This window comes from Chiroxiphia lanceolata, chromosome 2 (genome assembly GCF_009829145.1).
Source record: "Chiroxiphia lanceolata isolate bChiLan1 chromosome 2, bChiLan1.pri, whole genome shotgun sequence".
NCBI classification, from domain to species: domain Eukaryota; kingdom Metazoa; phylum Chordata; class Aves; order Passeriformes; family Pipridae; genus Chiroxiphia; species Chiroxiphia lanceolata.
In genome coordinates, this window is record NC_045638.1 from 79,254,924 (window position 1) to 79,278,309 (window position 23,386).

The 23,386-nt window shown below is 37.2% G+C and overlaps 1 protein-coding gene across 2 annotated transcripts in view; it reads left to right on the forward strand.

Annotated features, from left to right (window-relative positions):
* The first annotated feature begins 235 nt into the window (after positions 1–235).
* PGR (progesterone receptor) overlaps positions 236–23,386 on the forward strand; it is a 37,906-nt gene continuing 14,755 nt past the window's right edge. Inside the window, exons 1-4 of one of the 2 annotated variants that reach the window (XM_032680565.1) lie at positions 236–270; positions 497–1,877; positions 3,102–3,253; positions 16,399–16,515. In XM_032680565.1, the coding sequence (XP_032536456.1) occupies positions 718–1,877; positions 3,102–3,253; positions 16,399–16,515 (1,429 nt within the window). In that variant the 5' untranslated portion in view covers positions 236–270; positions 497–717. Of the gene's footprint in view, positions 271–441; positions 1,878–3,101; positions 3,254–16,398; positions 16,516–23,386 lie in introns of those variants that run through there. The other variant, XM_032680564.1, reaches the window with a different exon arrangement.

The window sequence follows — 23,386 nt, forward strand, 5'->3', positions numbered from 1 at the left end:
GACGGAGCACCGACCCTAGAGGTGAGGGAAAGGGATGAGAAGACAGAGAGAATGCCAGGATAGGTCAAAAAGCGCAGACCTAAGGCACAGGGTGCCGGATGAGATACGAGAGGGATGCGCGTACGGCGAGCGACGGGGAGGACAGGCAGGGGAAGGCGGAGTGGAGGTGGAGCCGGTGGAAGTGCTGCTGGGGGAGCCGCGGTGCCCAGAGGCAGCGGAAAGAGGTGGGACCTGGAGGGGAGAGCCCGTGCCCTGCAGCGCAGACCCTTGGTAAGGGACCGAGCTGGCGGCGAAGAGGGGCGGGGAGGGAGGGGCGGACGAGAGGGCGTGGAGCCGGCAGCCAGCCCGCCCGGGCAGTGGGAAGCAGTCCAGAGACCAGCGGAGCTCGGAGCCGGGGGACAGCGAGCGGCATCCCGCCCGCCGCCGCCAGAGCCTGGCGGGAACCCTGCCTTCCTGCCTGCCCCCCGCACACGCTGTCACCGTTTTTCCTCTCCAGGCTGCACCGCCCCCGGCTTCGTGTCACCCCTCTCCCGGCGGCAGAGACCGGGGCTGAGCCGCCCCCGCGAAAGCAGCACCATGTGAGCGGGACCTGTGCCGCGGCCACAGCGGGCACGTCGAGGATGTGAAGAGCCGCCCGCATCCTGCACCGCCCGGCCGCCCGCCCCCCGCCACTGCCCAGCCGCCGACTCGTCGGTGTTCAGCGCTACCCGCGCCAGCATGACCGAGGTGAAGGCCAAGGAGCCCACAGCGCCTCCGCCTGCTAGAGACGGGGCGGTCCTGCTGCAAGGACAGCCCGGCCGAGACCCCTTCCGCAGGGAAGTGGAGCCCATTGACATCTGCCTGGACGGGCTGCTTTACCCCAAGAGCAGCGACGAGGAGGAGGACGAGGAGGAGGAGGAGGAGGAAGGGGAGGAGGAGGAAGAGCCGCGGCAGCAGCAGCTGGGACAGGAGAAGGGCCGGGACTCCTTCTCCTACCGGCCGGGGAGCGGCTCCCTCTCGGACAAGGACTCTCTGGACACCGTCCTGGACACCTTTCTGGCTCCCACGGCTCATGCCAGCTCCGCCGTGGCCGCGGCGCCCTGGTCGTTCTTCGAGGTGGAGGCAGCGGAGGCGCCCGACGGCCCGATGAGCCGCGGCCCCTCGCAGAAGGCGAGCGAAGCGGCCCCAGAGGCGCCCGGTCCGTCGCAGCCCCCGCCGCGGCCCGCTCCGCTCTGGCCTCCCGGCGATGCCCTGACTGCCGCCAAGCTGCCGTCGGGGGGCGGCGCGGAGGGTCCCGCCGCGGCCCCCAAGGACGATGTCCCGGGGCTTGGAGCGTTGCCTGGCGGGTCCCGGGAAGGGGACCCGGGGCAGGAATACCTGCACGTACCGCTCCTGCCCCTCAATTCGGCCTTCCTGGCCTCCCGTACGCGGCAGCTGCTGGACGGGGCGGAGTACGAGGGCGGCGGGGTGCCGCGATGCTCGCCCCCCGCCCCGGACCTGCCGGGGTACGGCTTCCCCACGGGGGATGCCAAGGAAGGGTCCTTCGCCTACGGCGACTTCCAGCCCGTCCTGAAGATCAAAGAGGAGGGTCTCGGCCTCGCCACCCGGTACCCGGGCGGCAGGGCCACCCCCGCGGCGGGCTGCTCCGACTACCCCTCGGCTCCGCGGGCCGGGCAGGAGTCCTCACTGGAGTGCGTCCTCTACAAGGCGGAGCCCACTCTCCTGGCCAGCGCCTATGGGCCGCCGGCTGCGCCCGACAGCCTCCCTTCCACCTCAGCCGCGCCGCCGGGGCTCTACCCGGCCCTGGGGCTCAACGGGCATCAGCCACTGGGCTTCCCGGCCGCCGTGCTGAAGGAGGGCTTGCCCCAGCTGTGCCCGCCCTACCTCGGCTACGCGCGGTAAGGAGGGCGACGGGGGCAGCGGGCGGGGCGGTCGCCGAGGGACGGGGCCGGGGGGTCGCGCTGAGCGGCGGGAAAACTCCGCGCATCCTGCTCCGGAGGGGCGACCGTGCCGCGGGATGGGCGCTCCGGGGGTGCCGAGACAAGGATGGGCGAAGTTTCTCTCGGCTAAGGCCTTTTTGGCTTTTTAGGCAGTACCTGCAGCCCCCGTTTCCATTCTCCTCGCTGTTCGAGCACGCCGGGGTGTCTAGGGCGGTGTGAGACTGGCACAGTGTCAGTTTAGCAGCGGACACCTCGCGGCTCTTTCAGGCGCGGTAACGCTGCAGGAGACGATGGCTTATTGTCGCCGCGGTGCTTCAGTGCCGTCCGATGACCGAGCCAGTGCCCGGCTCCAGAAAGGGGGTGCGCAGTGTTCTCCAGATTGCCCTCAATGGCAGCGAGACCATATTCATCAATACCTAAATGTCTTCCAAAACTTTATTTCCGATTTGAAAAAAAACTCCAGTTGATTTCACACAAAAAAAGAAAACCGAAACGCTTCTATATTGATTTGCTAGAATGAAATTGCGTGCTATCATGGCGAGATGTTTGTTACCTAGAAATACGTGCAAAAATACGTACATATAATGTTACATTTTCAGCAGAAATCCCTTATTTTTTCTGAGTACAGTGATTACCTTGCTTAGTCTGTGCCTTTTGATGGAGAGAAATTGGAAATATCCTTGATATATCCCCATCAGAGTTAGTTACTACTGAGAATGCTGCAGCTGAATGGGGGGTGGTAAACGGATTGTTAAAGACTTTTCTAGCTGAGATGAAATTTAGTTATTTCCCATGTGAAAGAGGCCTTTGAAATTCAATTGACTTCTATCTGATTCTGTCTCTGTACAGGACAAAAGAGTATCGGTCACTATGACTCCACTCACTAGAGTTGTTGATCTGAGGAAGATGAACATTTTAGCAAAAAGTTTCTAGATTATACCTTTTTAAGCTAAATGGATTAAAATATAACTTTATGCTTTTTGTCCACTGCTTTCCTATAATGCATAGTAGAGACAAACCCTTACGCTGAAAGGCAGTCATACTTTATTTTTTTCTTGTCCTTCTGTAGCTTGATTACAAATTTTAAAATAAAGTTTTTAGTATAAAATTGATCAATACAGGTAAGTAGTTAACCATGCAATGCCAGATCTTTCATTTCTCTTAATTCTCTTTCTTTTGAAGGCCAGATACAGAAACCAGCCAAAGTTCTCAGTACAGTTTTGAATCACTACCCCAGAAGATTTGTCTCATCTGCGGTGATGAGGCTTCTGGTTGCCACTATGGAGTACTTACCTGTGGAAGCTGTAAAGTCTTCTTTAAAAGGGCAATGGAAGGTACTATATAATGCCATTGTTCCTAATTATCTGAAATATAACTTCTAGGCACTGCTAAGGACATACTGTTTATTTATTGTTCGTCTTTATAAGTATTATCACTGTAGTAAATTCTTTTTGTTTTGTTGACTGTTTAAATATTACAGTGAATACTGACAAAATTATTCCACTTTTGATTTTTCTAGTATTACTTGTTTTACTTTACTTATTTGCTATTAAATGCTATATTACTGCTTATCAGTTAGTCATTTCAGGTAGTTTCATAAAAATGTTGTGTATTACACAATTTGTTTTAAAAAGTGTAAATGCTGCTCAAAGGAAAATATTGCAAATATGAACTAATGATAAGCAGATAAGAATTTATTTTGGTTTTGTTCTCTTTTTGAAGTCATGGAATTTTTCTTGCTTGCAAGATGCAGAGTTTTGGTTTCCTGAGAATCATGGAAGTATTTGAAATTTCACTGAACTATTTCAAGTAATAAAAACAATAATTGTGTTTGAATTTTTTTCTAAATAGCCGTTAAATTACAAATTCAAGCTGTAGGTTTAGTAAATCAGTAGCAATACCTATGTTTATTATTTTCTTTTTGGATTGTTTTATATACCTTGTCCACTGAGATTTTAAATATTAATACAAGAGTAGACTGTTTTATATAGTTCAACAAATGAAGCAGTACAACAAAGTCTTCTACTTTTTGTACTTTGTCTCCTTTTTTGATTTTTATTTGATCCTGTCAGAACTAGGATATTCAATTTTCTGTTCCATATACTTAACAAAACCATTATTACAATGGATAGGATCCCTTCAAATAATAAAATTGTATGATGTATTTTCTTGTTGTGATACATAGTTTCTTCAGCTTTATAGAGTTTTTTACTTTCCAAATTGGAAAAGTAAAAGCTTAGCGAACTAATGTCATTAGAATTTTTGTTTCAGTGTGCTGTTGCTTTCTACCTTAAGCTTATGCTCACGTTCTTCCTTTAACATACTAGATATTTGCAAAGTGATAACATTGGACTAGGTGGTCTAGGTGAACTTTTGAGCTAGTACCGCATTTTCTCTAATACATTCAAATGGATTTCATGAGAAAGTTGTTAGAAACGTGTTAGGCTGCAAGGCTCTAGAGTACAAGTCTCAGGAGTACGTTAAAGTTTCACTGACTGTGCTAGCTGGTCCCTTGGTTTGGCTTCACATTTTTTTGCTATGTTTTGCTACGTCAACCATATACTTTTTTTTTAAAAAGTCAGGAAGCTGAAGTTTTAATACAGAGTGTAGTGTAATATATGAGTACCATATTTTAAAATAGGTTTTATTTTTGCTTTTCGCCTGTAAAATAATATTGCAATTTTTTCTTTGAATTTGATTCTATCACTTTTAGATTTCTTCTCTTTCCTAATTTAGTATCCATTTGTGTTTGTGCAGTAGGTGAACCTGCTCAAAAACATATCTTATTATTGCTTACCAGAAGTATTTTAATGGTAAATGTCAAGAAGGCATATAAATTGATAATAGAAATCTCTTAAAGTTTTTTCATGGATTATTCAAAGTGTGTAGATAAGAAAGTAAATAATATAGTAGTATTAAATTTGTTGGAAAATGTCTGTCATTTATCTTAATTACTTCTGTGATTTCAGATGTGTTGGCTTTTTCAAATCAAATAGTCTATGTCATTTTTGTAATTTTTTTTTCACAGAAATTGTCCTGTTCATATGCCATTTATTTTACCTTCCCTGGTGTGTGTACTGTATTGGTTAAATGCTTCTGTTTGGATAAAATGGACTGTTATGTTATCCAGAAAACTCTGTTTTTTCCATCTCTAATGTTTTTGAAATGAAACTTGAGCTGATTTAAAATACTCAGACTGAACAATCATTTAAAACTGTGTAGGCTAACCTAGAAATGTTTCTATACTAATTGTGATTTAATCATACATATGAATGCAACTAGTAGACACACATGTAGCTTAACAGGAGGTCAGAGTTGTGTGAGGATCACAAACATTATTTAGAAGGTTTGTTGGCACTGAATTCTTAAATATATATATGATTTTGTAGATATTTACTGTCTTTTGGGTTATTGGTTCCCCATATGTGTCTATATATACATGAAGAAAAGGTTGGTGTTGATATAATAAATGTATTTTTCTCAGGCAGAATCTTGAAGTAAGCTTAAACAAAAATGCAAATCATTTTTTTGGGAACCTGTAGTACAGCAGATATGAAAAAAAGGTAATATTGCAAGTGGGTAGAAGAAAAAGGACAAAGATATTAGAGTGGCATTTTTTTTAGGAAAGATTTTTTTTGCATTTAGAGGTGGTACATTTTCCAGTGGACTCTTACAAATAACTGATTTGCCAGTCTGTAGATTCACTTAATGAACAAACAAATTGCAAGGCTTTCAAAAGAGCTTTAAAGTTCTCCTTTAAGTATATTGAAAATAACAAAAGTTAGTGTTATTTATATTCAGTTAAGAAATTTGAAAAGACAAAATTGGATTCAGTATTTTGATGGGGTAGTGCCTTTCCTTATCAGTGAGCTGAGAGCGACGAGAAGTTTGTAGTTGGCAATCAAAAGAATTCAGAAATAATATCCAAAATGCTTTCAAGTATGTAGAATTACTATGTTTGCAAAGTAATTTGCTGTTGATGATCAGGCATTATTTAAGTGCTACCAGTATACCTCATTCATGGCAACAAAAAATAGAGGAGAATATTTCTAACAGGGCATTAGGAGAATGAAGATTTTTAGCACTAAATTATCAAACAGTCGTTCGTAATGTCTTAAAAAATTCCTTCATGTAAAACCATGCAGGGTAATTATGATCAAAGTGGTTGTGGACACCATGGTAAAATGTCTACCCCTGAAGAGGAACCCAATGTTTAGAGTTTTGGGATTCTGGAGTTACACTGTTGCTAACACGTGGTTTCTTTGTAGCCTGCATTCTTGCCTTCTTGCTGAAAGTGCCTCCTTTGCAGTAGTTTTAAAATTAAAATTTAAAATTACCGAAATCCTGAGAAAAATTTCAGGTCCTGTTTTTCCTATAATAAAGTTCCACTTCTCATTTTTGTTCTGTATTTATATGTGCAGTTTGTTTATATTATCAATGTCTAAGGAAAAACATTTGCCCAAACCCGAAGAGTTTGAGGCCAACTTGAATGGATGATATTACTGCAAGTTGGTCAGAAACTACCTCTTGGTTTGTTTAAACCTGGGAACCTATTTCAAAATTGATCAACTAATTGAATAGCAAATTTTTCTAGTTTTAATATGTGCTTCAAGCTCAGAGTAAGCAACTCTTTGCAGACAATGGCATCAGGGAACAAGCTTAAGCATGTGTGGTAGGTAACATTTAACTGACCAAGTGTGAACTTTGCCTCTCTCTGAGATCTGAATTTGATAAACAGAAAGTAGGATTTCCATGAGAGTTTTCACTATCTGTGTATGGAGAGGTACGGTGGAGGAATTGATGATGAGCTACCCTACACAGTAAGAAGGCTGTTCATGACTTCAATCAAACTTTCTGATAAAGTTTATCTAAATTTTACCAGTGTTATGATAGGCAGTTTTGTGATGACAGTGTGATTCACTATGTAAGTAGTGAAATAATATGCATAAGGAAAATTGCTTGTCTAAACAATTGTGCTTTTCCATAGCTAAAGAATGTAAAATGACACAACATGCCAAGTATTTAAAAAAAAAAAAAAAAAAAAAGACCAACCACTAGTAGAAAATCCTCTTTGAAAACAAAGAGAAATGCAACACCACAGACACCTTTTCAGCTGTGAAAATGAGGAGAAAAAGGAACCTTTAACACCTGTCTCATAACTCTGCAGGGACTTCTAATTTTTAATCCAACTTTTCAGACTGGATCTTGGGAACAGAATTTGGTACAGCATGTACTGTAAACCTATAGTGATGAAATTTTCATGAAATAGAAAACATACAAACACACAAAGCATACACTTGGCAAGCTGAGAGATAAAAATGCTTTTCACTCAGTATGACAGATTTAATGTTACTGAAGTTCTTTTATTTTGCATGGGACCAAATTATGTTACTGTGCAATAACCTAAGTGTATTTTCAAATTCAAATATACAAAGTAATACAAGTGGAAAATGTCACTTTTGTGAGTTCAAAGAATTTGCATCATGAACAGGAAAAGAAGAAAATCTGCATCTGATATGTAGTTATATATCTTCATCATACTTCTGACTTCAAAAATATTTGCTGTCCAGCTATTTGATAAACAGCAGTTTGATGAATGGATTTGTATGAGGCACAATGATTGAGTGAGCTAAGGTAGCATTTTTTCTGGTACTTTGACCCTTGTGCTAATGCTGGGCTTCCTACATGACTTACTAGTGTTTTCCTAATAGACATGGCATAGAACACAATCAGCTGCAGAAATGTCAATTATTAAATTTTTTCGTTTATCTTTTTACAGTATTTTAGAAACAGTATCAAATATTATCTTAAACATCTTTTCAGGTGTTATCTTAAACATCTATTCAGGAATACTAGTTATTCCCTGGTAGTGTAAAACTACATACTTTAAAGAGCACCAGCAACTGACTAATTTCACATGTGCCCAATGTGAGTAACCTGAGCTGCTCATCTGAAGTTCACTTTATAGCGAATGGATAGAAACGAAATTTTAGGAAGAAATTCACTGACTTATTTTTAATACATACTTAGGGTGAAAATAGCAATACTCTAACAGTGCTGCAGTAACTATTTCTCAGCACTGAGTATAAAGAAGTGTTGGCTGAGCATGTATGCTGTCTGCATTTGGTGACATGATCCCACTGATTTCACCAGAGTAGCTAATATGTTTATGTAGCATATAAAAGAAATATCATAAGCATATAAAATTCTCTCTAAGTATCACTTATTTTTAAGTATTATATATAAAGTATTATAGATTATAATCATATTATTTCATATATAAAATAATATTTTAAGTATTAAAATACTTATAGATTATATAACATAAGTATATGAAATATAAGTATTTATAGTAAAACTTATCTGTTAGAAATAAATTTGGGGTTTATGTTGTCCATCTCCCTAAGCTGTTTATCTGTTCCACAGTACTCATGATGTACTACAAGTAAGGAGTGCTTTTTTAGAAACCACTAAATGGAAAGACTTAACAGATGGTATGTTACAATTTGCCATTATGCAAATAATGATATAGCGACATATGACTGCACTTCAGAGGTTTCCTGGTTATACTTCTTAGCCACAACTTCTGCATTTAAGCTGCTGCTTAATGTCAGTTAACATCTGAGGACGTTGCAATAACATGGAGTCTTTTGCAATTAAAACATAGGAAGAGTTACATGTGGACATTGAGGTCCAGCAGAATATTACCCTATTCTTGTCCTATTGTTGTGATTGCATCTTCCCTTATCCTCAAAGACAATATTTTATTTGAGATTTGTTTCACCTAGCTGTAGGCATTACAATGTGAACATCTGTATTTGGGCTAATCTCTTGAAATGTCCTTTGAAGAGCAATAGGCTATTAAAGAACCAAAATTTAGACATTTACTCAAGGTAAATGAATCCTGAAGTGCCTGTTTTGCTCTTGTGCCCAAGAAGGCAATGTATGCTGCTTGTTTTGATGGATGTCTATGCTTTAGAATCTAATTACTCAAATAGAATCAAATCAATCTAAGGTGTTTCAGTCAACAGGCAGCAATAACTGGGGATTTTTTGCACATTGCTTTTTTCTGCTGCTAATGTTTCTGGATTTTTCTACCTTTATTACATATACACCTTTACTACGAGTGACCCTGTCCCACTGTTCAGTTGTAGGACAAGTCAAGGAATATAAGGAAAATATATACGAAAAAACTTATCATGGCAATATGCTATGATACTTCAAGTAAAATCAGAATAATGGGATGACTAAAATGCAAATGTAAAGCTTATGTTGATAAAAGAATATCATACTCAGGGATCAAAAGAAGAAGAAATTGTACTTTAATAATGTATACTTCTGAAATAGCTGGTGCGTTTTTAAAGTTGGTTTTGTGTCCAAATCCCATATTCTGTGTTTGTAAGAAATAGACCCTTACTGACAACAATGCTGACACTTCCATCATTTTACATATTTATAGCAGTGATGTAGTTAATTAAAAATTATGACTAAGGAGTACTTGTGACAAAATACCATAAAAAGAACTGAAAATACTTACTTGTAGAAGCCACCATCTCTTCCTAAATGGTATTAGCTGTGGAAAATGTTTGTTGTCAGTTCCCATATTTAGACTCAAAGACCTTATGAGTTTCAAGTTGTTACAGTGGTAAACAGTTTGTTCAAACCAACTGAAAATCAGTATGAAACAACATTCCTAATTTTGCACATGATAGTTTCTCTGAATTATTACTTAATTTTGCTTCATCTTGTTTTTCTGTGGGTTTTGTTTTGTTTTTCTTGTTGAAAGTGACGGAACAGGCAGGGAAATGTAAAAAGATAAAAAACCACAAGGATTGTAACTTCTACCTCTGTCCAGAAATGAATTAAAACAGGATAGGCACATTTAATTGCTCTGTTTTGTAGATATCATGAAAAAGTTGCACAGGTTGCTCTCTTGGAGAATTGATTTTGGAAGGAAAAAGACAATGGTATTGCAGCATTCACAGCAAAAGGCAGGAAGATTTTTCAGATCAGGTTACAAGAGAAGGAAAGAGTCAATCAGAGATGTTGGAGAAACTGAAAGTAATTTGTTGACTAGAAGGAAAACAGTGCAAGGTACATGGTGCTTTGAAAATGGTGCTTCCCTTCTACATAAATCAACTTTGTTTTGTCCATTTAGCAAAAAAACCTGACAGATGACTGTAACAGTACCTGCTTAAAACCAGCAGTCAATGGAGTGGAAGAATACTGAAAGTTTGTTGTCAAACATCAAAACTTACTTGTAAATATGTTCACCAAAGCAAAATACACTATAGGAAAGCATCAGGTTTAACTTAGCAATGAACATTTTGGAGTTTTACATTCTCTTTTAACAAAATATCTTTACTCAACACTTTTTTCATCACATGTGAGTAAGGCAAATGAATGAAAGACTAATTTCACAAAGATGAATTACTAATACCTGTTGTAATCTTGAACCCCACGGCAGAGTACATAGATTAGTAAAGGCACTCTCTCAGGATATAGGAGTTATGTTTGGCCTCTCCAAATGCCTGAAGGGAATAAAACAATCTCTCTATTCTACCCTGACCATACAGTTGGATTACCTGGAATGAAATCATTCTTTATTGCTTTCACTTTGAACTATATTATTATGAAGAAAGAAATTCCACATTATTTCAGTTAGACTCTAGGAGGGAACATATTCATAAGTTACTCTGCTATCACTCTTTGTCCTCTTTGGTCCATTGAATCCTAAATTCTTTGCTGTAAGCAGACTTGCATGAATAGCAGGTCTTATGTCAATATGGTCTACAGAGTAGTAGTCAGGATACCTGCTTAAGACTTGGGAAATGAGAATTTTACTTCAGTGGGCAAAGAGGGAAATGGAGACTGAGTTCCCCACTAGCTACAGGATGATGTGTTTTTTGGGTAGGTGGTTAACGTCTGAAGTTTTTGTTCAGTGACTTTTTTATTTTTAGAGAAAACATTACCACAGAAATGACATTGGTATTAAATGATTTAAAAAAAAATGTTATTTGAGATGTGTGGAATCTTGGAGACTGTAATGGCATATAATAGCATACAAGGACATGAAGGGAGCATTTTCAGTATTACAAACTCTGTAGTATAGATTTCTAGTTGTCGAAGACCAAAGCTCATAAACCCATATAGTGAGAGGTAAATTCAACCCACATTTGCTGTTTTGCATATTGAAAAAGTGTAAATAGAAGAGTGTTACATTTAGATCTGGGCAAAAGTCTATTTAGCTGTGCTTCCCATTTTATTAGGCTGGACTGTTTGCCTAGTTGTGGAAAACCTGACTTGTCAGAGCATGTTCAGGGTAAGGATTACCCTGTATTTCTCTGACAAGTCAGGTTTTCGACAAGCTAAGGACTAGCCCAGTCCTTTGTCTTAGCTTCCAGAAGTCAGTTTTACTAAAAAGCTACATCTGCATCGTTATATTTAGTTGAGGTATATAGGTGAACTTATTTTCCATTTTTTAAATTTTAAACCCCTGGTTATTGTGGGCTTCCGGAATTCATTTGTGTTTTTGTTTGTTTGGTTTTTTTAACCTATTGATTTAATTAATTGATTTAATAAACATAATTTTTAAAAAATGAGTTAATTTAATTAATTGATTAACCCATTTTTTAAAAATTATAAGAAGTAAAACTTACTGCTAGAAAATTATTGAACAAAACCTTGAGGCTAGCATTCAGGAAGCAAAAAGTTGACATTCGGAGACATTTGGCAGTAAAATAATTTGCAAAGAGATTCAATACATATCTGCAGTTTTTAGGCAGAAATCTAAAACTAGACTAAATAAAACATCATGATATGTTCTACAAAGAAGAATTCTCCAGAGGTTGATGATTTTATACAAAAGCATTGCAAATTAAGAGAGATGCAGGGAGACAGAATCATATATGGGAGAGAGAAAAAAAGAATTGAGAAAGTACGGTTCTTAGCAGATAGGAGGAACTGAGAGTGTACAGATCAGTGCTTTGCTTCTGTGCAAGGTTACAGCAGTTCAGCACAGATGCACTTGCCCAAATAACTGACTGCTGCATCTGATACCCTGGGTGCAGATAAAGCCTTATGTTTCCATATTTTGCACATCTGCAAAGTCTCTGGAACTCATGAGTTTACTCGAGTGATTTTAAGTGACTTACAGCATGTCAGTGAACTCAGTTAATAGTACAGTTTTTAAAGACATTGTATATGCTACTTCCAGCACTATTTGGATTAAAAACCTCCCAGTATAGCAGTAGTCATTACAGTACTTAAAATCGTGTTTGCTTGTTTCATTAGAACTTACACCTTTCCTAACACAAATGGATTTTGATGGAAGGTAAGAAAAATGGTATCCTACAAGAATTTGGAGCATTTGAGCAACAGATGAAACTGGATTTTCTCAGCCAAGCTGATCACAAGCTGATACATTGAGAGGGGCCCTCCATGTGCATTTTCAAAAAGCGGTGAAAAGTAAACATGAAAAGTAAAACTTAACACTGGGTGAAGTTTTCTGAAGATGCAGTAGTTTCCAGAAAGTTCCCAAGTTCATATTTTTGTAAGAAATGCAAATGGCAACCTTTACTTTCAAACCTATGCTCTAGTGATTATACTACTATCCTGTTTTTTTCTGAGTTTTTTGGTTGGTTAGTTGTTTTTTTTGTTTTCCTGGTTACAATTACAGTAGTAATATAAGAGATACTGAATGTCAAATGACCAATTAAAGGGTAATTTTACCTAGACAGTGGGTTTTGGATACTTCGTTAGTAACTTCATATTAGTAACTTCAATGCTCACGTATTGAGGACAATTAGTTCAAATATAGATGATCTCAAAGACTGAGCTCTAGCAAATGTGTTTTCAAATAAATATTTTAGCATCCCATGAAAACATTCCAAACATCTTCATCTAACTAAATATTGTCCAATAATTTTGAAATTAAGTAAACATCTGACATGTTCTACTTCTTGCACCATCTCTCCTTCAGATGGCTGCTGCCCCTAAAATATTAATGTCAAGTAAGTAACAGTTTCCCAGAACCCTGCTCTGCACAATGATAGAAGCGATTTCAGATGAGTACGTTCATGCAGATTTTTCTATTGATATAAGATGCAATCAGATGACTGAGATAATAAAAAAAAAATATTTGACAGATGAGACTAGGAAAATACTATATAATTGAACCTTACATGTTTTTCAAATAAGTTGCAGCTGAATCAGAATGAATGGAATACACTTAGGGATGGAAGCTGTTGGGGAGACTTGAGATCGAAATCAATGGAGCGGAAAACTCACATATGAAGGTGTAATTCAAATGCAGGGTACAACTGTGGTTTTTTAATAGTCCTGAAAACATGGAAGTGGTTAATGTAACCACCAAGAAGTGCCTGAGATTTTGTCACCACAATCTCATGGGAGGGTTGAGTTGGCAGAGTTTTGGCTTTTTGTTACTGCTTTTTTTTTTTCATACTAGTATTGTGGAGGAAATAAACTAGGTGAAGACATCATAAAGATTAGGTCATTGGTCATTATTAGAGTTTTAAATACGGTTTATGAAACAAATGGGAATGAAATAATATTAACTTATTGAAGATCAAAGCAAATTTTACTGTGCCTGAATTCTAGTAACAGATTTTCTTTCTTGCATAGTATGCACTGGGTAGAGAGATTATTAAATCTTGTCTAATTTGAAACTTTACAACATATGAATATCAAATGATTTGTTTTGCAAATGGGAAAATTTTTTTTCAGTCTTACATTTGTAATAAGCAGTTTTTGGGTTGCAATGTGATGAAGAAGTAATTTCTGCATTTTAAATTGAAGTGGAAGTTGGCTCTACTGATAACCCCTAAAGTATGAAAATTTTTTTAAGAGATGTAGCTAAACTTAAATGTATAACTGCAAATTTAAAATTTTGTAACTTGATTTGTGCTACTTTATCTTAGGTATGCAATATTGGAACACTATCATGTAAATAATACAGGCTAATAATACAGTGTATCAGTATAAGTCAAGGTGTTAATTTCTGTTTTTCCAAATAATTTCCTGTTCCAGCAGACAGTCCTTAGCCTCCCTTAGTAGTTAGAGCATGCACTTGGGTGTTGAGTACACAAATCACATACTCATCTCAAAAGTGAGTCCTGAATACTGACATATTCTAGAATATAGAAACAGTGTTCATTGGGTGCTCAAAGAGTAATATTTCCTGAGGTGGTATTGGCTTTGGTGGATCAGCATTTTTCTGTGTCATTATGGGAGGAAAAGTACAGCTTGAATGCCTATAGCACTGTGAGTTGCTTGCAAGTATTTAGTGTCATACTGGAAATCCATAGGCCATTTTTTGGTCTTGTAATGGACACAGGTTATATGGACTCAGACCATGTTGTGTAGACTCAACAAATTCCTTGGAAAAGCAGTCCAGAAGAAATCACCTCTCAGGGGACCAAAGAAAACCCCCCAAGACAAGAACAAACAAAACTTTAACTACACTTAAGCATTCCTTTGTAAATTAAATGTACATTAAAGCATCAGAATGCCTCAGTGCTGATATAATCTTCACAGATTTTAATTAAACTAATGGAGTTTTAGAATTGTTGTTGCTTATCAAAAGATCGAATTCCTTTTCCAGCTTATAAAGGCAAAGCAAGACAAGATAAAACTGCAAATAATCCCAAGGAAGAAATTTTCAAAATAAGTGCTTTGTTTACTAATCTGCTGCCAAAAGCAAGACAGATTTTTATTCATTCAGATACTTTCAGTAATGTTTCCTCTTAGAAGGAATCCAGGATTAGAGCTAATGGGAGAAAGTAAATGAGAATTTCTTTTCATTTGCTGCATTACTAAGTACTTTTTAGATGCCAGGCAAAGGGTGAGGGAACTGTTTTTGTTTACTCAATGTTTTCTAAGCAAAACAAAAAAAGAGATTGTTATAAAAATTAATTTGAGACAATCAGGTTTCTTTCACTAAATTCAAACAAGTTGTTTTTAAAATTATGGGTAAGAGTAAATTATTTATGTTTAAAAATGTTAGCACAGAAACAAGTACATTGTTTTACATGGTTTAACACTAACTCTTTAGTTAGAATAGAATGTTTTTTCTCCTGTATTTTCATTTGAGGATTAGTTTTTAGTTTGTGTTTCTTCTGTAGAGAAAAGCCATGGGTAAACAGTTGTTCATTTTACTCTGTGGAGAGAAATGGCAGAATAGGGTTATAAAGAAGGCTGAATAACAGTATCTGAGTAGAATAACCATCTTGGATTTGTTTACTGTTAGTGACATCAGATGGCTAACTCAAGAGTAATACTGATCTAGAAATCAAAGAAAATTTAAAAGGATTAGCACTGATATCTGTCCACATCCACAATATTCCATGAAGAAAGTATGCATGATACTGGTACATCTGAGATTTGTCTTTAAGCTTTTGATCCAATTTATTGCTCTCAAAATAAAATATTTTTTGATGTTGTTTTCATGCTTTCATGCTAGGTACTGCTAAGAAATTGAATAGAGGATGACGTGCACAAACAGGCAGGATTTTAAAATTAAACCTTAATGGGTAAACCTGGGCTTAATTTGAATTTATATGAATTTATTATTCATTTATTTTATGAATTTATATACCTTCTTACTTAGGTACTTACTTAGCTCTGTTTATATATTCAAAATTAATGCTTCATTGATAATTTCTGTGACTGATTTTAAAGAATACATTTTCATTCTCTTGAAATGAAATTTAGAAATTGGGAAATATCGTTGAAGCATGTGTTCAAAAAAATGAGAGGATATCAACTGAATTCAATTTTTCACTTTGCTGAAAGCTAATTTCATTTAAGAGAGTCCATTTTAATACAGTAATGACAGACTGTTTCTAAGATAGTCCTTCAGAATTAAACAATAACTAAGAGCTAACCTAAACCACAAAGTTACAGCTGCCTTCTATTTGTCTTTGTTGCCTGTGTTGGCTGCATCTGGTCAGCTGGTATTTCATTGGGTTTAGCACAAAACTGCCTCTCAATCAGAGAAAAATTTACTCTTCTTAAAGGCTATTTTTGTACTGCCCCAACTTTTTCATTCTGTTTTCTGTTGGAAACTCCACATCAATCCAAGCAAAAATTACTTAAGTTCTTTAAAACCAGGAACAATAACTTCAAGGAAAAATAAGTTTGAAAGAAACAAGTTGGTCTGTCCTCATGCTTGATTTACTTAAGAAATGTTGTTGGTAGAATAATTTAAGTAGTTCATGCTGCCTGCTAATGTATTTTGGAATTTTGTAGATGGGGAGTTTCACTCTTAAACGGGCCAAATGAGTTATTATATTCAAATAGTAACACATGATTATTCAGAAATTAGCATAAAATGAAGGAGTCCTTTAATGGTTCAAGTATACTTTTTTGAATCTTCAGTTATTTTTGGGACATTTAATGCAGAAATAATTTTGTCCTGTTAGAAAATGTAGTATTAATCCTGTTTTTCTCTTGCCTGCAGGGCAGCACAACTATTTGTGTGCTGGAAGAAATGACTGCATAGTCGATAAAATCCGTAGGAAGAACTGTCCAGCATGTCGCTTGAGGAAGTGCTGTCAAGCTGGTATGGTCCTGGGAGGTGAGCTGCTTTTCGAATCCAATCTATAAAAATAGGCAGTCAAGTACACTACCTTCAATCTTTCGAGCTTAAACAACATTACTTTGACACTGTAAAGGAAAGAACCACATTCAAATGTTATTTTTGGAAGAATTGCCTAATGTTTTATAATTTCTGAGAATTTTTCTTTAATGGTTCTGGAAAACCTGAAACAAAAATGCCTTTCTGTAGCAATCTCCCTGTGCTACTGTGTGCCCTTATATTCATTTTCTTGAAGAGGCAGGAATTACGTCTTTGGTTTGAATATATTAATAATTTTGGATCAGAAAATTTGATTTAGGAAAAAAATAAAGAAGCAGATTGAAATTGAGACTAAAATCAGGAATCAGTACTGTTCCCTTCTCTTTTCTGTTATGCTCTCTAGTTGTTTTGAGAACATGTCAACGAAATCGAATCCTTCTGTTCCACCGAAGAGTGCCAGGCAGTGGTTGCACCAACACTACAGACTTTGCATACTAGATGCTGGGAAATTCCATCTTTGTAATAATTCTTGCTGTAACATATTTGCCTTTTTTTATGCATATAACATTATTGAAAACAGTATTGCTACAAAGGCAGAACCTAAATCATTGTTTGACCAGCTTTGGAAGAGGAGAAAGCCAAGGGGTCCATAGTAGGCCATGGAAAATAGAGTAAGAATGAAGACTCAGGAAAAGAGAAGTTGGGAGATATAGTGCCTGCCTTTTAATATTTGGGAGAACTTGTAAGGTTTGATCAACTTGATCTCTAAAATATATCCCTGCTTGTGATGGGGGGGTTATACTAGATGATCTTTAAAGTTCCCTTCCAATTCAAACCATTGATGGCTTACACTCTAATGGATGCAAATTATTATAGATAAAAATTCATTCCTGGCTGTGAGTTTTGCACAACCAAGTGTTTGGTGATGATCTGACCGGAATTTTCATTTTTGATAGCCTGAATAACACCAATAACTAAACTCCACGCATTTTAATATCACAGGCAGCAGTTTCAACAAGCAGAAGAGTGTGATGACACTAGCATTGTCTAGTCTTTTTGCTTCAGCACTGCTCTGCGTAATAGTGTGACATAGGAGAAGTTGCCAGCAGGGTTGACTTCATTCTACATTTCGTATGCATTTATGGATGCTAGTTTTACTAGTGTTTTTTAACATATACATTTTCCTCTGGGTGTAGGTACTTAAAATGGAAGAAGTTGGACACTTTTGCTAGCAATATTGATGAGATGGTATGTCCTCATTGGTGTATCCTCATATCAGGTTGTTATGTCCTCATATTTGAAACAAAAACCTGAGGCTTAAGATGCTCTGATTCTTTGTTCTTTATTATAATGTATGAAGAGAGTAAAGCCTTCCTTTTTCTCTTTGGACCACCTTTTTTTTTTCCTCAGCTATTACTAAGCAAGTGTGACTAATTTCTCTGTATTTAATGCTAGGTTGTTCTATCTAGCCAGTTTATTTGTTTAGCCTTTTTCCAAGTATACATAATCATAGCTGTCTTTAATTTTTTGAGGAGACTGTTGCAATCCTAATGCAGTGCTTAATACTGAAAGGAGAAGGAAAGACAAATGTAGACCAAAAAATGAAGAAAACTGGAGTGAGATTATATTATTTGTAAATGATGACTTAAAATTCAAACCAGCAAAAAATCTGAAGGTTATGTTAACCATAATGCTCTTTCCTATGGTTACTCTTACTCTTCTTTTTGCTCTTCTACCGTTTTTTAAACCTCCTATCATATGAGCTGTATTTCCTACCCATGACTTGATGTGCTGATCAGCACAGTATGATTCATATATTGGGTACTATAGGGCTTAGATCACATTCCCCTGGACATAAGGGATCAAAGGGCTGGGAAGCCTGCCATATGAGGAAAGGCTGAGAGAACTGGCTTTGTTCAGCCTTGAGAAAAGAAGGCTTAGGGGAGACCCTATCACCATGTTTCATTATTTAAAGCGTGGCTAAAAAGAAGATGGAAACTCCCTTTTTACAGGGAGTCGCATGGAAAAGACAAGAGGTGATGAGCGTGAGCTAATACTGGGGAGATTTTAGCTGAACACAAGGGGAAAATTTTTCACAATGAGAACAACCAGCCATTGGGATAGTCTCCCCAGGGAAGTGGTGGATTCCCCAATATTGGACACTTTTAAGATGCAGATGGACAGAGTTCTGGAACATGTTATCTAGACTATGCTTTTGCCAAGAAAGTTTGGACTGGATGATCCTTGAGGTCCCTTCCGTCCTGGTATTCTATGATAAGTATCCATAAGCAAATTTCCAGTTCTTGCAACAAATGACATACTTAGATACATCCTTGAGTATTTTAAATGAATCAGAATTGGCAATACTTTAAATTGCTTCTTGTGTTTACAGCCTGTATACCTCAAGACCTTTTGTGCATTTTCTGATTTCTGCCATTCAGAACTTACAGAGATACATTTTTGTTCTTTTGTCCCTGATACTTAGTTTCTCAATGCTACTCTTGAGTTCCTAAACTCAGACCTCTAATATTGAATTACTTGAGTTACTAAATGCAGACCTCCAATATTGCTTAATTAACGAGAAAGATTTCATACGATATTAACGATAAGATTCTAAAAATTATACTAATTAAATTAAACTTGGAGTGTACACTTGGAGAGTGTACTTGGAGAATTACACTTATCTTCAAACATTACTGAGTGACAACCATATAGATAGAGTGTAATATCATATGACATGGACAACAGTTCCATTTTTTGACCCTAATTTCAAAGCAATAAACCCTTGAATTGTTCTAGAAGAAATTATAGTCAGTTTTAAGTAAATTATAGAATAGCAACAAATAGCTTCAGTATATTTCTCTGTATGGACTGTTTCTTCTTTCTTAATATACAGAAGGAAAGTATCAATGAAAGTATATATTCCGTAGTACCTTATTTGTCATTCTCTATGAAAGTGTTGTCTTTGAGTTTTATACCTCATAGCTGGTGACATTAGTCTGCCCCCTGTCTAATCTTCTACCTAATAGGATAGCAATTAGCTATGTCAGGTCCTTGAATAAACACGTATTCGACTCTTTTATTTACTGTGAGTGAATCTGTAGTTTTCCCAGGCTGATTATCACAGACTCCTGGTTCAGCTGTACTGTATTGCTAAATTACTGTGTTCTTCATTGTTTCCCTCAGCTTTCAGTCTGCAGTGCAATGATTACATGCAGAAAAATTTGAATTAATTTTCCAGGTAGTGTTTTCAGAGGTAGGATCAAAGGGTTTATTAAAATCTGCATGTATTATTTCTGCTTTGCTGGTTTCCTTATTTTGTGTACATCCCCCCTAAGGTGTACACAACTTTTTCTTCTACACAAAATGTGAGAGCATAGTGACCTGAAAGTAAGGGCCATAGTGTTCTGTCAAGAATAGTAAATTACTGATGCTTTTCACCTGATTACAGAGTAAGGAGAAGGATAGTGAGATATTAGGCTTTTACTAGAAACAGTGCTTTTAGTATAAAATGTGTACCATCAATAATGTACGATTGTCAATATGATTCTCTATATGTAGTTAAAGAATATTAGAATACGGAATTATGTAGTAAGGGGAAAATCACAATATATTTGATGATGAGATTTTATCTTTTATGTTTTCTAGGTACATGTAGCATGCAAACACTATACGCATGCTACTCATAGTAATCGAGGGTAAGGGAACAGTGAGTACTGAGAAACTGCTTGAGTGGTTGGCTATCTTAAAACAAAATAATGACAATGTTACAAAGAAAATTCATGCTGTCTAAATATGCACAGATAGGTTATAGTATTAGGATGAATAGTTGCCAGAGTGGATTAATGTTCTTTACACTTTATAGGAACAAGTGGAGATATTTATTTATCTTATAGCAGGAACTTACTTGGATGTTTCTGAAACAGCAAAATAAAAAGTAAGCTATTGTCATATCTATGTTGTTTTCCTTATGTCCTTAAGAGTTTTTATTAATTTGTCGTGGTCTCCTTGTGGTAGATGGGAGAAGTTGGTTGTGAGTTATTAATAGTCACCTATCCAGTAGATAGGTAGCAAGTGGAGTTGCTTTACTGGTGACTGTTAAGCAACATAATTAGAAATAAACACATAAGCAATTCTGCAAACCAGTGTGACATTAATTCTCATACATTTAGTCACATGGAAACATGGGTACTTATTAACTACTAACGTTTCCGTGTGATAAGCACTCTGTTTGGTTTCTTTCTTTACTTGTTCTCTGAACTGTAAAAGTATCTGAAGCTATTATTTCAAAAATACCTGAAATGATTATTTATAAACTATCAAATGCATTGTTCGTTCTGTTTTCCTTCATACCTAAACAATGCTTAGTGAGAAATTCCCAGCATGTTTAGGACTATGCATAGATTTGTTATGACAGAAGTTGGCTCTAGGTCTTTTGGCATAATAAATTGTCTATTCTTTTGGAGGGTTTTTTGTGTGTTTGTTTGGTTTTGTTTTTTTTTTTTGGTTCAGCTGTAGCATAAGGTGTAAGTTTTTATTTGGTTCTTTACTAAGGAGTCTCTAATCAGAAATATTTTTATTCTTACCACAAGTGATGAAATGAGCAGAAGATTGTTGGGGCACTTGATACCAAACTAAGTAAACCCACAATTAAGTCAGTGGGAATATGACCCCGATTTCATTGCATAATGGGTGTTACTGAAAGCCTCATCACTCGTATTCATGCTATCATTAAAGTATGTTTCTTGAAATTGGGTTTAGCATACTTCCTTTTGATTTTAAATATTGTTTTAATTTAAATTGAGGTATTGCTCTTTTACATATAACTGTGTATGTGAAATGCATAAACATGCATATTTATGATGGGATAAAACAAAATTAATTTTTATTAAAAGTAGATGTTGGCATTTTAGATTGTGTTCATCTTATCAGTCTTGTCTGGTTCAAAAACAAGAGGATTGATTCTGCCTTCAGTTATGCCAGTGTACATAAAAAATACTTAAGTAATAGCATTTGTTCTATTTAAAATATTTAGAAATTACATCGGAAATCTCTCCACGTTTGAATTTTAAATCTCACTTGAAGTTATACTACTTGTGTGCTAATGAATGTTTTGAAAAGGTCAATTTAATTCTCTGATCTGTACAACCTAGGTCTTCCTAAGTGGAGACACTGGATTTTCATAAAATTTTATGTCTTCTGTGATATCGGAGCACGTGAAGCAAATGGAATAGACATGTCCTTAAGTATAACCATTTTTCTGATTTAGCATGTTGTTTGGAAGACTGGAACTTTCCAAGGAGAAAAGTAATAGATGAGTCTGACTATACTAGTATCCCTCCATTCCTCTCATAAATAGTTGAGAATGAATTAAGATGTACCAAAGAGATGGAGAAGTCTTTATTCCCTTTCCTTTAGGATCTAATAAATTTCCTTGTCTAATTGTGTACTTGTAAATAAAAGTACAATTTTTCAAAGGAAAATTTGATATACATATTAGAAAGTTGATTTTAATTCAGCCAAATAGATGCAAAGAATTATATTTCTATTACCTTTCACCTTCCGTACTTTTAGAGTGGTTTTTGCACATTGCCATTTTGTACTGCAGTTTCTTGGTAGTTCAGCAGTTTGATAGGCATGGATTTTCCTTTCATCTGGTAAAATTTGATGCATCTCTTTTTCTACTTAAAGTATGCAACACCTCAACAAGTAAAACTATCCACATGATTTCTGTGGGGTTTTTTGAGCAAAACCTTCTCCGTCCTTATTTTCTTTAAGGTTGAAACATGTAAATTTTTTTTATATTTTTGTTAGCAGAATTATTTACTCTTTTTTTGCCATCACCTACATCTCTCTTACTACCCCATTGTGATATAAATCAGACCATAACTATCAGTATCTTTACTGCATTTTTTATCCCTTTTTTGCCTAACCCAAACTTGTTTGGCAGAACTAATGATCTAGCAGGATTTTTATCACCTTTGAGGATCTCTTTAAAGGAAGTGTGTTCCGTGCAGTCATCTTTACATAGATTTACGTTTTCATTGAAACTTTTAATATGGTAATATGTTACTGAGGGTTACTGTCTTTGAACCTCTGAAGGAAGGTTTGATTATTTGTAACTAAAGTGTGCGCTGCTACGTGGACTGTTTCCATGAAATAAACTTGAAGAGTTGCTACCTAGAGCTCTCTATATTTCCATAGCCATACCACATGTATTTGTGCTTATTTTAGGAAGGGAGTTCAGCTATGTATCTTTCTTTTTACTTAGTTGTTCGTAACACTGGGGTATGGAAATAAGAATTGCAAATACTGAGAAAGAGAAATTAATCTTTAGAAAGTAAAGTGTTTTATAAATGGTTTTACAGGATTTGTTGACCTTTCATTCATCCCCTGACCATCAAAACAGGATTCATCCATGAGATTGAAATGCTTTTAGGGAACTGGAGGAAAGGAATGTCTGTGTGTAGTAATTAATTACTAACATTTTTGTTTCTGAATATTAGGGAGTAAAAGAAACAGTATCCTCAATTGACATTAAATAGAAACTGAATTGTAGAGCCAGCTGGCTCAGCTGTTGGCATATGACAGAGCAGTGGGAACTGAACCAGAGAACGTTTTATGAGGTTACTGTAACCCAGAATTCGTGTCAGTAATTTTAATGAGTGGGTGCCATTCATCTCTTAGTGAAGGGAGGAGGATATGAAGGGAGCTCTTAAGAATTTTCCATTATTATTTGTGAATTATATAAATAGTCAAAGAATAGAAAACTTATTCAGAAGGCAGTTCTAGTTTCCTTATATAGATTAAAAGCGTAATGCAACACTAATGGAAAATACTAATGTTACTGGTTAATTCTTTCTAACAGATC